This window comes from Portunus trituberculatus, chromosome 45 (genome assembly GCF_017591435.1).
Source record: "Portunus trituberculatus isolate SZX2019 chromosome 45, ASM1759143v1, whole genome shotgun sequence".
NCBI lineage: Eukaryota > Metazoa > Arthropoda > Malacostraca > Decapoda > Portunidae > Portunus > Portunus trituberculatus.
Genome location: NC_059299.1, coordinates 11,104,699 through 11,119,750, shown reverse-complemented (window position 1 = coordinate 11,119,750; position 15,052 = coordinate 11,104,699). Strand labels below are relative to the sequence as shown.

The 15,052-nt window shown below is 39.8% G+C and overlaps 1 protein-coding gene across 6 annotated transcripts in view; it reads left to right on the top strand.

Annotated features, from left to right (window-relative positions):
* Window positions 1-15,052, top strand: part of LOC123519221 (signaling mucin HKR1-like) — a 153,986-nt gene that overhangs the window by 30,687 nt on the left and 108,247 nt on the right. For all 6 annotated transcript variants that reach the window (XM_045280343.1, XM_045280342.1, XM_045280341.1 and 3 more), the window contains 2 exons: window positions 1,238-1,379; window positions 11,459-14,111. In XM_045280343.1, the coding sequence (XP_045136278.1) occupies window positions 1,240-1,379; window positions 11,459-14,111 (2,793 nt within the window). In that variant the 5' untranslated portion in view covers window positions 1,238-1,239. The remainder of the gene's footprint in view (window positions 1-1,237; window positions 1,380-11,458; window positions 14,112-15,052) is intronic.

The window sequence follows — 15,052 nt, the reverse complement described above, 5'->3', positions numbered from 1 at the left end:
CTAATGATGATCTAGATGCATGTGTGTCTTCAAATGCCAGGTGAAATTCTTTACATATTCAGAGCTTAAATCTGCTCATTTATCTTTTTTTTCAATGTCTGTCAAAACTGGGTGTGTCTTATGAGACCGTGTATGTTATGAGCCATTAAATACAGTAAGTCATATGTGATAATGATGGATTTTTATTTGACTTTTATTATTATTTCAAAGATATGTGATTCACTTATACCAAGATAATTCACCAATACACTTTTGGTGGCAATAGTTTTTTTTTTTTTTTTTTTTTTTTTTTTTTAATGGAACCAAAATATAGGGCTTGATATTATTTACCATAAAAGTGAACTACTTTCAGCCATTTTCTGGCCAAGAGCAGGCAAATTATGATTTTTCTCTAAAATTTGCATGGTTTTATTTTTCTATGTTCATATATACCTAGTTTGAAAAATCACTTAATATTATCATTCTCTTTCTCTCTCTGTCTCTCTATATGGAAGTAAGAGAGAGAGAGAGAGAGAGAGAGAGAGAGAGAGAGAGAGAGAGAGAGAGAGAGCTGTCTCATGAGTCAGATATCCCCCCACCACCTCTCAGCCCAGATGCTTGGGCCATTTTCTATCGCCTGAGTGAAGAGGTTAAACATGTTGAAAGGATGGGAGGAAGCAAAATAGTAGAGCAGTTAGCTTTTATCTGGCACACCAAACAACAAACCACACTATATTAGCTGATCAGCTAACTGAGGTGACTCACACACTGTTACTTACTTCCTGAACAGTATAACAGGTTGCCAGCTAGTATTGCAAAAGCATCAGAACATTTGTCTTCCCAGGAAAGTAGTTGTGAGTTTCTTTGACTACTTATCATGAATAGAAATGATGTGTGCTCCATAGCATCAAGAATTATATGCATACTGTATGTATTATATGCAAAGTTTATTTTATTAAAGAATTTTGGAAACCCCTTTTTTACAATGTTTGAAGTTCATGTACATTAACAGTTGACTCATCACCCGTAAACTCTTTGTGAGGTATAATTAAGATAGATTAATTTGTCCTACATTTGATTTGGCTTCCAGATCAACATGGCTTTATGTGATTATAGTTCTGCAGTTAATGAGTTTCATGCAAAATACCAAGAACAAATATTGAAGAGAATGTTCAAAATTTCTGTATGTGTATACCTAACCCTTTTCATTGCTTTTTAGAATTTGATATTCCCTCTGATAAATGGGTTTCAATTACAGTGATGGACAACGATAGCAGCGAAGATGAGGTTTTCTTTGGTCCCATCACAAATAAGGAGAAGTGTATTGCTGCCAGATATCATGGAAGGAAGACCCTCATACTGCCACAACGTAATCCACTTTACCGTCGCTGGTCCACAACGTAAGGCAATGAGATGTATTGGAAAAAAAAAAAAAAATGGGAATAGAATGTTAGTTAGGCAGGATGAAAATGGTGATATAGAGGTGATCAACTAAAAATTCAAGGAACAAGAAGGGAGATGTAAAGAGGGAAAGAGATCAGTCATTCATAGTAAAGTTGTGAGCTAAGGTCTGAGAGAAGAATTCAGCTTCATATAAAAGATGACAATGGAACCTTACCTTACTTTACCTGCAGACTTTGGTGATCATGTATTGCCCCACCCTTGTCATTTACAGTATTCATGAGGCTCTTCTTCCACCTCCAATTGTACTTCCTATTCCATCCATGTACTTCTCCCTTTGCATCTTGCTCTACTACCTGGGATTCTTCCTAAGCTTAGGTCCTCTATCTTTCTTCTTCTCATCACTTGTCTTACAAATCTCATCTGACTTGCTGGTATCTTCACTATTAGTATTCTTTGACTATCTATTCTTCTCGGTGCTTCTTCATTTGCTTCATTTGATATTCTTTCTGTTGAAGATATTTTCAAGAAGTGTCATCAACACTACATTTCAAATGCTGCTGTTTATTTGATTTCCAGGTTTCTGATCCATGCAGTAACTGATAGATTACTTGATAATTATATTTCTCATCTTCTGAAATGTTTTTTTAGCTTCACATGTTATTTTAGTTTCTTCTATATATCTTCCATCATATGTTCTGTAGCTTCCCAGGTAGAAAATCTTCTCTTATCTGTTTTATAATTTTGTTGTTCACTCTTACATTGCACCTTGGAACCTGAGTCGTCTTGGTAATCACCATCACTTCCACCTTAGACTTTTTGCTTTACTCAGTTCCTTCACTGTTAGAATATCCTGCAATTTCTCTTTTGAATTTTTGATCATCACCTTTTCATCCATGTATAGTGATACATTGAGATATGAGTTTGATTTGTTCCGTGACGGAGCTCGTGTCTCAAATTACTCATATCACAAAGCAATTTTCCCCATTGAAGTGCATTGAACCATTAATCTGTTCCAACCTCCCCAGAACACCACTCCAATTTCTTTTACAGATTTTTAGAGAAGCAAGGTATTTATAGATAATAAATTTCATATAGAAACATAATAAAACATAAAAGAAAATATTAATAGATAAACTACTTCTATAAAGTACAGGCAATCCCCCACTTAACAAAGGTTCACACAACAAAATTTCGCTACAACAAAGGTTTCATTTTACTACTATCTGCTCGTTTAACGAACACCAAGCTCGCTTTAACGAAGTTTTATCCAGGTAATTTTTTCCAAGTTTGAAAGCACCGCTGTATCACGCAAGCTGACAGGCTTTTGAATACACCAGCGCCTATCGTGGACAACACGTGCATCACTCACTCCCCCTGTTCAAAACAATAACAGCGTCAGCAGCAGCTCATCTTCCCTGGCTCAACTTACCACCAAAACGGCCTGCAATGTCGCCTAGCATTGCTAAGAAGACCAGGAAGTCTCTTACTCTCAAAGTGAAGCTGGATTTTATTCAGACACAAGAGAGGCGAGAAAACTAATAGCATTGCTCACCACTATCTTGACTCTATCTATTGTCTCTACTATTTTCAAGTCAGCAGACTCTATTAAGAAGGCTGGTGAGACTGTATCTTCCTTGCAAGCTAAAAGAACCACCTGAACTCGTGACTCTACAATGGATAAAATGGAAAGCCTTGTGGAAATGTGGTACATAAGTTTTGTATGTGATACAATGATGTGTCATTTGTTTACATTCCACAGGTTGCCAGCTAGTGTATTTCCCGCTCCACTCTCCCTCCCTTCACAAATTTAAGATCATCAACATTATAAAGTTATTTACATACATACATTAGTGTACATTATAATGACTTAGTCTTTAATTAAACTGATTAATTGTTTAACTTCATAATTTTTACTTTCATTAAATGTTTCACTGTACTATGATGCACTCTCGCTTTGTTTACGCTCAATGGAAGTTCAAGTCAGGGGTTAAACTTGTTATAATCGGTTCGCTTAACGAAGTTTCACTTAACGAAGGGCTTTTTAGGAACGTAACCCCTTCGTTAAGCGGGGGTTGCCTGTATATTTTTCTTGGAGAGGGTGGATTCCACGGGACATTACCCTACCGCATCTTGCCTGCCACCCCCTTACTTGGAATTTTTGATCAGATGGAGTGTATAAATACTATAGTCATCCTCAGAAGATTTGTTGCTTTAATAATCACAGAAGAGCTTGTTGATGGCCATGTAAACATTATTCATAGATTAGATGAAGTTTTAAGTAGGCAAGAGAAGGAGAGAGAGAGAGAGAGAGAGAGAGAGAGAGAGAGAGAGAGAGAGAGAGAGAGAGAGAGAGAGAGAGAGAGAGAGAGAATTGAGGCTGCAGATGTTTGTTTTTCTCTCTTGTAGGGTCAGGCATAAGGTGGAGATGAGAGAAGGTTGCTATACATTTTCATTCATGTACACATGTATACAGTTGCTGCAACGGAAAAGTTCCCACTACATTTTTTTTTTTTTTATAAAAATAGAAAAAAGTATAACTTGCATTTGTTTTATTGCTTTCTTATGTGTACGTCTAGTATTTAGTCATATTCCCTTTGTTTTTCAGTATGCCTTTCAGGCATGGATGTGGCCTCCATAGTAACCCACAACATTTTTAGGTCCTCCTTCAGGTTTGGGATAGAGGTGGGCCTACACTCTTCCATCTCATCTCTTATCATGTTCCAGGAATTTTCTATTGGGTTGAGGTCTGGGGAATTATCAGGCCACTCATACAGGGGAATATTATTGTTTGGCAGGAAATTTTTCACACTTTGGCCCTGTGGGATGGGGTACCATTTTGCATAAAAAAGATTCACACTTAAGCAAATGTTCCCTCAGCACCTCAATGTAGTTGTTTGCCTTCATTGTAACATTTTTTGGGAGAAAATACTGTCCACTCTTGCCCTTTCCACCACTAAACTACCCCCATACCGTAACACTTTCCAGATGTTTCATGGTCTTAATTGTGTACTGTGGGTTGCACTGGGACACATCACTGGGTCTCCTTACCACTTTGGAGCCCACCCTGACAAGTTGGAAGGTGCTCTCGTCACTCCACATCACCTTTTTCCACTGTTCTGGTGTCCAGCCCTTGTATTTCTTTGCAAATGCAATCCTTTTCTATCACACAAATGGTTCGCCTGCCGCGAGCTGTTTAACCCCTTCGAGCCAGATGTTAAAAAAGCCCGCCTGTATGATATACGGGTGGTAGTGCCGCGCGCCCGAGCGCAGGAAACTTGTGCAAGCTTGTCATACTTGTCGTCTTTGTGTATTATGCTGCTATTTTTTAGTTACTATATCACCTTCGAAGAGGAAAGTGGACGCTTCTCTCTTCGGAGAAAAGAGAGAGAGAGAGAGAGAGAGAGAGAGAGAGAGAGAGAGAGAGAGAGAGAGAGACATATGCTAATATTTTAGACACAAGCGGGACGCATGTAGCTTATCTTTCGAGAGGAAGAGGGGGAGGGAGAGAAGGGAGAGGGAAACGAAGGGAGGAAAGAGAGAGAGAGAGAGATTAGAAAATTTGTTGTTTTTGTATTTGTGTGTGTGTGTGTGTGTAATTCACTGTTTGATCTGCTGCAGTCTCTGACGAGACAGCCAGACGTTACCCTACGGAACGAGCTCAGAGCTCATTATTTCCGATCTTCGAATAGGCTTGAGACCAGGCACACACCACACACCGGGACAACAAGGTCACAACTTCTCGATTTACATCCCGTACCTACTCACTGCTAGGTGAACAGGGGCTACACGGGAAAGGAGACACACCCAAATATCTCCACTCGGCCGGGGAATCGAACCCTGGTCCTCTGGCTTGTGAAGCCAGCGCTCTAACCACTGAGCTACCGGGCCGTGTGTGTGTGTATTTACCTAATTTACCTAATGTGTGTGTGTGTGTGTGTGTGTGTGTGTGTTTTCCACGAATGTTACAAGGCGGGACGCATGTAACTTATCTTTCGAGAGGGAGAGGGGGAGGGAGGGAAGGGAGATGGGGAGGGAGGAAAGGGAGATGGGGAGGGATGGAATGGAGAGAGAGAGAGAGAGAGAGAGAGAGAGAGAGAGAGAGAGAGAGAGAGAGAGAGAGAGAGAGATGGGAACAGTCTATGCCATTGGGTAATTTTAGACACAAGGCAGGACGCATGTAGCTTATCTTTAGTGATTGGTGGAGACAAGGATGGTGGGAGGAGCACTAGGATTTCAAGGACAGCATACGGCGTGTGTAGTTGGTATCCAACACACTATACGGGACAACTGAACTGAAGAAAGCTCAGAAAAGAAATATGACGCCTACGTAGGCGTCACCGTATATGCTACTGAGGCTTCATGACGCCTACATAGGCGTCACTGTATTGAAGGGGTTAACCGTGTTCGTCCCCTGAAATATCGTTCGTCCCCTGGGTCGATATATTGACAAATTTTTTGGTCGTCTCCCAAATTGTTTGTCCTTAGAGACGTTCGTCAAGCGAGGTTTTACTGTATATATATATATATATATATATATATATATATATATATATATATATATATATATATATATATATATATATATATATATATATATATATATATATATATATATATATATATATATATATATATATATATATATATATATATATATATATATATATATATATATATATATATATATATATTTTTTTTTTTTTTTTTTTTTTTTTTTTCTATTAGCTTTTTACAAACCTTGCCCTCAAGAAAGGCTTGTTTTGTAATGCATAAAGTGAGATCTTACATGAAATACCAAAAAATAAAGCAGAGATGATGAGATCGCCCACAAGTGGCGGTGACTCCGGCGACTTGGCCGCTTCTTCTTCTTTTGACCTTTTTGGCTTGGCATGTTGTCTTTCACCACAATATTAAATTTGTTTCCACTCCTCTATTGCCTGCTATAATGGATATCATATCTTAGTATTCATATACGCTCATGCCATGAGGATAACCTAGACTCCGTGGCAGTGAGTGATAGTGAATTACTAATGAAATACTGCGATATTTCATTAGTAATTCACTATCACTCACTGCCACGGAGTCCAGGTTATCCTCATGGCATGAGCGTATATGAATACCAAGATATGATATCCATTATAGCAGGCAATAGAGGAGTGAAACAAATTTAATATTGTGGTGAAAGACAACACGCCAAGCAAAAAGGTCACAAGAAGAAGAAGAAGCGGCAAGTCGCCGGAGTCTGCCGTCTGTGGTCATCATCATCTCTGCTTTATTTTCATGAAGATTTAACTTATGTACAAAACAATCCTTTCTGGCAGGTTGTAATAAATAGAAATGTTGTTTTGTGAACATAAATGCATATATAAGACAGTAACACCACCTCCAAAGGTGGTGTTCCCAGCAACCTCAGAGCAACCTCATCACTGTCCCTCTAAGCATTCATGGAAGCCATTTCGCAGCAGGAAGTTGCTCTGAGGTTGTTAAAGAATCTTGGATCCAACTCCAGGAGCGCTAGAGACAGGCGGGGAGCCAGACAATCATAGCCAAGCTGCTGCGTTCGGTCCCTCACCCGGCAAATTCAAACCCAGAAAATTCGGTAAAACGGATGTGGCTTTACGTTACGCAGACTTTTTTGGTCTAGCTTTATATAGTACGTTAAACCGGAAATTTGTTAGATGAACGTTTGTTAAGCGGAGTATAATATATATATATATATATATATATATATATATATATATATATATATATATATATACAGTAATACTCCGCTTAACGATCGTTCGTTTAACGAATTTCCGGTTGAACGAACTATATAAAGTTAGACCAAAAAGTTCGCATAACGTACAACCACATCCGTTTTTAGCAAATTTTTGTGATTTGAATTTGCCGGGTGAGGGACCGAATGCGGTAGCTTCGCTGTGATTGGTTGGCTCCCCGCCTTTGTCTCTAGCGCTCCTGGAGTTGGATCCAAGATTCTTTAATAACGTCAGAGCAGCCTCTTGCACCGAAATGGCATCCATGAATGCTTGGAGGGACAGTGACAAGGTTGCTCTGAGGTTGCTCTGAGGTTGCTGGGAACACCACCTCTGGAGGTGGTGTTACTGTCTTATATATGCATTTATGTTCACAAAACAACATTTCTATTAGCTTTTTACAAACCGTCCCCAAGAAAGGATTGTTTTGTAGTGCATAAAGTGAAATCTTACATGAAATACCAAAAAATAAAGCAGAGATGAGATGAGCCACAGACGAAGCGGGAGACTCGCGGCGACTCGGCCGCTTCTTCTTCTTCTTGTGACCCTTTTGCTTGGTGTTACATTCATCATGATGTTTAAGTTTCCACTCCTCTATTGCCTGCTATAATGGATATCATATCTTAGTATTCATATATGGTCATGCCACGAGGATAACCTAGATTCCATGGCACTGAGTGATAGTGAATTACTAATGAAATACCGCAGTATTTCATTAATAATTCACTATCACTCAGTGCCACGGAGCTGAGGTTATCCTCATGGCATGAGCGTATATGAATACTAAGATATGATCTCCATTATAGCAGGCAATAGAGGAGTGGAAACAAATATCATGGGGAAAGACAACACGCAGGCTAAAAGGATCACAAGAAGAAGAAGAAGCGGCCAGTTCAGACCCACCACCATCTCAGACCCGAGAAGTGTTAACTGTGAACCAGTTTTTGAAAAACTACAACATTAAGGATGCTGTTGACCGCATTGTGAAGGCCTGGCAGAAAATAAACAAAGCTACAGTGTTACACACTTGGAAGTTTTTGTTAGGTGAGGTCGGAACAGCTGTGCGTGAGTGCCAGCAGGAAGCCACCACACTCTTGCAGACTGTAGAAGCTGCACGTCTGATCCCTGCACCTGCTGTGGAGGCCAGTGACTTGCAAGAAATTATTGGTATCCATCAAGAGGAGGCTACTATTGAGGAGATGCTTGAGGAAGATGAAGCTCAAAATGATCCTGAAGAGGATGGACAGCAGGAGCAAAATGTTCAGTCAGGCGAACCGACAACTAGGCAACTGACGGAGATTCTCACCACCTTCTCACGGCTGACTGAACAACTGGAGGAATATGACAGGCGCCCATATCCACGCAGCATATTACAGCCATCTCTTGATCAAGTGATGAACATTTATAAAGACCTCTACATGTCTCGTGTTAATGATCGCCACCAGTCACTGATCACAGGATACTTCAGTCAATCACAGGCTGCCAATGCTCTGGCTAACGTAACAGCTGAAGATGAAGAGGATGTTGACGACCTGCTGGGCCTTTTACAGGAAGATGACATCGCTCTGGATTTTTGTGGCTTTGAAGCTGAGGTTGCACAAACAGTGGAGGAGGGAGCAAGTAGCCAGTAGTCATGGCTCCCCACCACTACCACGCCAGGCCACTCAGGCCAGTCACAGACTCTCGTAACGTAAGAAGAAAAATGATTATTATGTTGGAAAGTGTTTAATATTGTTTATTAACATACAGATTATGCATAACTTCGTTTATGTGAACAATTTTCAGCTAAATATTTTGTGTTTTTGGACGGTTATTTTGAGTTATAGGATGATCATGTACCATACCTAAGAACCAATTATGTTATTTACATGTATTTCAATATCGCTCATCTCGCGATTTTTCATCTCGCGGCCGATAGTCCAGTACCAATTTACCGCGAGATGACCAATCTTACTGTATATATATATATATATATATATATATATATATATATATATATATATATATATATATATATATATATATATATATATATATATATATATATATATATATATATATATATATATATATATATATATATACACACACACACACACACACACACACACACACACACACACACAGCAATATTTTTCCTCATTTATATTAACGACTTACCAGAAGGAGTGAACAACAGCTACATAAATCTGTTTGCAGATGATACGAAACTGTGCAGAGTTATAAAGCAAAAAGAGGATTGTGAAATACTGCAAGAAGACCTAAATAAGATCTGGGAATGGATTAAAAAGTAGGAAATGGAATTCAATGTGAATAAAAGCCATGTCATGGAAATGGGAAAGAGTGAAAAACGACCCGTGGGAATCTATAAGATGGGAGATGGAGTAGAACTGGAGAAAGTAAAAAAGGAAAAGGACTTAGGAGTGACTGGAAGAAAACAATCAACCGGTAAGCCATATTGATAGAAATTTTAGAGAAACATATGATTTGCCAAGGAATATTGGAGTAGCATTTCACTACATGGACAAAGAAATGATGAAGAAATTGATAAGTACTAAAATAGACCCAGATTGGAATATGCAGGAGTAGTGTGGACCCCTCATAAAAAGAAACACATAAGGAAGTTGGAGAAACTACAAAAAATGGCTACAAGAATGGTTCCAGAATTTGAAGGGATGACATATGAGGAGAGACTAAAGGGTATGGATCTACTAACCCTGGAACAAAGAAGGGAGAGAAGAGATCTGATGCAAGTTTATAAATTGATCAACGGAATGGACCAAGTGGATAACGAGAAACTGATCCTGAGAGAAGAATATGACACTCGAAGGACAAGATCGCATAGTTAAAAGCTGAGAAAAGGAATATGTCTGAGAGATGTCAAAAAATATAGTTTCCCGCAAAGATGTATCGAGACATGGAACAGTTTAAATGAAGAAGTAGTGTCTGCAACGAGTGTGCATACTTTTAAAATAAGATTGGATAAGTGTAGATATGGAGACTTGGCCACACCAGCATAAAGCCCAAGCCCTGTAAAACTACAACTAGGTAAACACAGACACACACATACACTTTATTTGCTGCATGACAGAGGGGGATTTCCTCTCTACAGCTGTCGAATGTTTACTGACGGTGTCATGTGTCAGTGCACCCAGCCACGTTTTCTTAGGCATGTTTAAAATATTACCTGCCTATATTGTAATATTAAAACAATAAAAATACTTTTTTCCTTAAAATCCTGTTCTAAAAAAAAAAAAAAAAAAAAAAAAAAAGTTTCAGGAAATGAACCTGTGTCCTATGAGGCCAAGGTTCAGCATTGAGGCAGTGGTTGGTGGTCATTCTATTGGAACAGAGGCTATAAATTCAAATCCCAGACATCTTTGCACTTGTAAACAAAATGATGATAGTTACTATACCACAAAACAACTCTTTCTTTGAAGGTAACAATATATAATAGGTCATACATACTGGCAATTCACATAGAATGACACTAGACAAGAATAATTTGCCATACACCACATGAACTTAAACAGAATACAGGATCTGTGATATTGATCTTGACATGGGTAAGACTTAGTGAGTCCTTTACAGTGTAATGCTGTTACTCCTTGAGGTAAGACTCACTTTCATACAATTAAAATCATACAATTAAAATTGCACCTATCTTTTAACATTCTTACCTTCCATACATGTAAAAAAAAAAAAAAAAAAATCTAATTACTAGGCATGTAGTCTCTTCTCACAGTCAGTGCTGAGGCTATATGCCACGTGCATGTTTACATCTCACAACAAGATTGGTATGTAGGCTACTAGCAAATATTGAAGTTTTTTAAATGAGACCTAATAATGATCAAAGTGCATGTAAGAGGCTTCAAATGTCAGATGCAATCCTTCAGTTCATATTCAGAGCTTAAATCTACTCATTTACCTTTTCTTTCATTTCAATGTCTGGCAAAGCTGGGTGTGTCCTATGAGCCCTTGTGTCTTATGAGCTGTCAAATACGGTAATTAATTGGATTAATAAATAAAGGATGGCTGTATTTCAAAACTGGCAACAGGGATAGTGAAGGAATGGCCATATTACTGCACCCCAGGACCCTTCAGCCAACCATGTGAGCAGTGACTCCCTCCATCATTAAGGGGGTCATCTTTTACACCCATAAAAGCTCAAAACCTAAATTTTTCCCTCAAAAATTATGGTTTGTCGTATACACGGAATCATCTTCTAGTCTGGCATATACAGTATTTGTTAATTAATTAGTAGTATACATCAGCAGCCTTACATCTTGATTTAAAACTTCACTGTCTTCTTTCTACAGACACATCCCTAGTGCTCCTCCTGCAGGAGAGGTTGATGCTACACCCAGTCAATGTCCCAGCATGACCACAGACGATGATGCTACACCCAGTCAGTTTCCCAGCACTCTTACAGAGGCTGATGTCACAGCCAGTCAGTCAACCAACATTCCCATCATGATCACAGAAGCTGATGTCACAGCCAGTCAATCTCCCAGCACTCCCACAGAGGCTGATTTCACAGCCAGTCAGTCTCTCAGCACTCCTATAGAGGCTGATGTCATAGCCAGTCAGTCTCTCAGCACTCCTACAGAGGTTGATGTCACAGCCAGTCAGTCTCCCAGCACTCCCACAGAGGCTGATGTCACAGCCAGTCAATCTCCCAGCACTCCCACAGAGGCTGATTTCACAGGCAGTCAATCTCTCAGCACTCCTATAGAGGCTGATGTCATAGCCAGTCAGTCTCTCAGCACTCCTACTGAGGTTGATGTCACAGCCAGTCAGTCTCCCAGCATTCTCAGTACTCTTACAGAGGCTGATACCAGAGTCAGTCAGTCTCCCAGCACTCCCACAGAGGTTGATGTCACAGCCAGTCAGTCTCCCAGCACTCCCACAGAGGTTGATGTCACAGCCAGTCAGTCTCCCAGCACTTCCACAGAGGTTGATGTCACAGCCAGTCAGTCTCCCAGCACTCCCACAGAGGTTGATGTCACAGCCAGACAGTCTCCCAGCACTCCCACTGAGGTTGATATCACAGCCACTCAGTCTCCCAGCACTCTTACAGAGGCTGATGTCACAGCCACTCAGTCTCCCAGCACCCTTACAGAGGCTGATGTCACAGCCAGTCAGTTTCCAAACACTCCTACAGAGGTTGATGTCACAGCCAGTCAGTCTCCAAACACTCTTATGGAGGCTGATGTCACAGCCAGTCAGTCTCCAAACACTCCTACAGAGGTTGATGTCACAGCCAGTCAGTCTCTAAACACTCCTACAAAGGTTGATGTTACAGCCAGTCAGCCTCCAAACGCTTGCACAGAGGGTGATGGCACAGCCAGTCAGTCTCCAGACACTCGCACAGAGGGTGATGTTACAGCCAGTCAGTCTCCAAACATTTGTAGAGAACCTACTATTACTTCCAATGGTGGTATTCTTACAGAGACTAACTATTGCTCCAGCATGCAGGAATGCTATCCCACTGACTCTGACTGCAGTATATTGGTGCTTGAACACAGTTCCATAGAGACTGATTGCAACCTCAAAGAACCTCCTAGCCAACCCAGAGACTCTGATTTTATTCTTTCTGAATCACATAGTAGGTTGAATAACCAAGATGGTAGTCATAAAGAACCTGTGAAGAAAGAATTGGACATGAATCATATGGAGCTTCTCAACAGCGCCAGGAATAGTAATGACAATTCAATGAAGTGTGAGTCTTCGCCTACCATCCTAACTTCTAGATTCAATGACACCCTAGAGGAAATAGAACTCTTCATGAAATATGGAATGAATTATGGTGAGGAAGGGACATCCTCCTTGCAAGGATATCAGAAACATAATATATCTCCAAGCCATACTTCAAGAGGCCCTGAATGTAATCTAGAACCTTCTTACATACCTAAAGAAGCTTCCAGTTATAATGTGCCTCTCAATTGTTTAAAAATGTCTTCTGGTAAGTTCAAGGAATTTGATTATAACACCAGTGAACTAGACTGTAAAACCCATGAGCCAGATAGCAGTCCCTCTGTTTGTCCTCTGGAGTCTGTTAGCAGTCATGATGAGCCAAAGTGTTATTCCATGGAGCCTATTGCTAGCCTTGAAAAGCCTTGTGATGGACTTGAGGAGCTTAATACTTCAACTTCCTTCCCTGTTTCTCTCAAATTCAATGACTTTCAAGAATGTACCACCCCAATCCATAGCCATAGCTCTAATGACTTTCATTCATCACTAGAGTTCAATCAAGCCTCAGCAAATGTTGTTAAGGAAAAGAAAGGAAGAAAGAAACTCTGTAAGACACCATTGCAAAAAGAAGGAAGCTCTCTGTGCTCATCATTGAGAGCCAGAACTCAGCAAGGCAGTAGTGTGTCATCTTTAGCTAAGTCTGCTGCCCAGTTAAAACTGACCAAACACACCCAAAGAGTCACACCTACCTGTAGAACCCCACTTAGTCAACCTCATTCACAGTCTTCAAAAGAAGGTCATTTCACTACTGTAAAGAAAACTCCCATTCTTAAAGTTGCTAAATCTTTATCTAAAAGCAACACACCAACCACCTCCAGGATGCATCAACCCCAAGCATCACAAATCAAACTTCACTTAGATAGTCCTACAGTAACTCTTACTCCTCTGGCTCCAGGCCTCCCTCCACATCCTCAGAGAAAGGGAGTTATTGGCCATTTTCCTCTTAAAAGAACACAAACCTTATATCCAGACAAATATGATCGCCGGCCAGTGTGGCACAACAGTGTGGCCAGCCCATTAGCTAAGGAGTTAAAAAATAATCCTCCACCACCTTTTGTCACTAACGTGAAATCTAGTTCATGTAGCTCAGGCAGATGGCAACCATCACCCTCCCGTTCCTGCCAGCCTAATGTTCAGTCCCCACATGGCTCATCAAACAACTTTTCAAAAGGAGAGAAGAGTCAGAAGATTGCAGCTGAAGGAACCTTAAGCACTCATGTAAGTAGACAGTTGTCTGCATGAGATATCCCTTTCTTTAAAACTTTTATTTAGATGCACTGACAGGACAGTTTGGAAGATTGGTGTAGAAATAGTGAAGGGTTTTGAAACCATATTTTGTGATATTGGACTTGTAGTGTAAAGTGGAGACTCAATAACTGGATTTAATTTGTTCCAAATGGCTGCTCAAGTATCAAAAAGTTTGACTACTGATACCTATAATTCAGACAATTTGTTCTAATCTTTGCAAAAACCTTAAGTTTACAAAAATTTCAAAGTAATCTTTTTATAGTTTAGATTTGTACATACCATAAGTGAAGGCTGGTGATGAAAAATGCAGAAGAGGAGGGAAAAAGGTGGGGAGAAGGTGGGAGGTCATAGGAGGACAAGTTACTATCCATGAAAATGTTTGGTATCTTTTCTCCTGGTGTGATTTCCTGTGAACCCACTAGTGGAGGGCTGTAGTTCACTCAACACTTGCACTCGCACTAGATTCCTTATTTTCACCACTAATAAACTTCTTTGGTGCCATTAAAAGTTTCTAAATGAAAAACTACGGACAGAAGGCAAAAAATGATGTTTCTCTCACAGCTGTGGGACGAGGGATCTGGTATACCGGAATACAGGTAACTATCGATTTACGTGATAGATGTGTTCCAAGAGGCATCGCGTATATCAAAATTCACGTAAGACAACCTTGTAATTCTCATAAGAAACAGTAGATAATAGGGGGGATGCGGGATGTGGTCCGAAAGAATTCATACAAAATATTCCATTTATTTGGCTAAATTAACATGTTTTTATTATTTACCATTCTAAATTCTAGAAGTGTATTTAAGGTACATAAAGGGAAAAGCAAGAAATAAAAAGAAAAAACCAAAAATAATAAGAGAAAACAACAAAACAAAGAATATGTAAACACAACACTCACTGCGTTACTG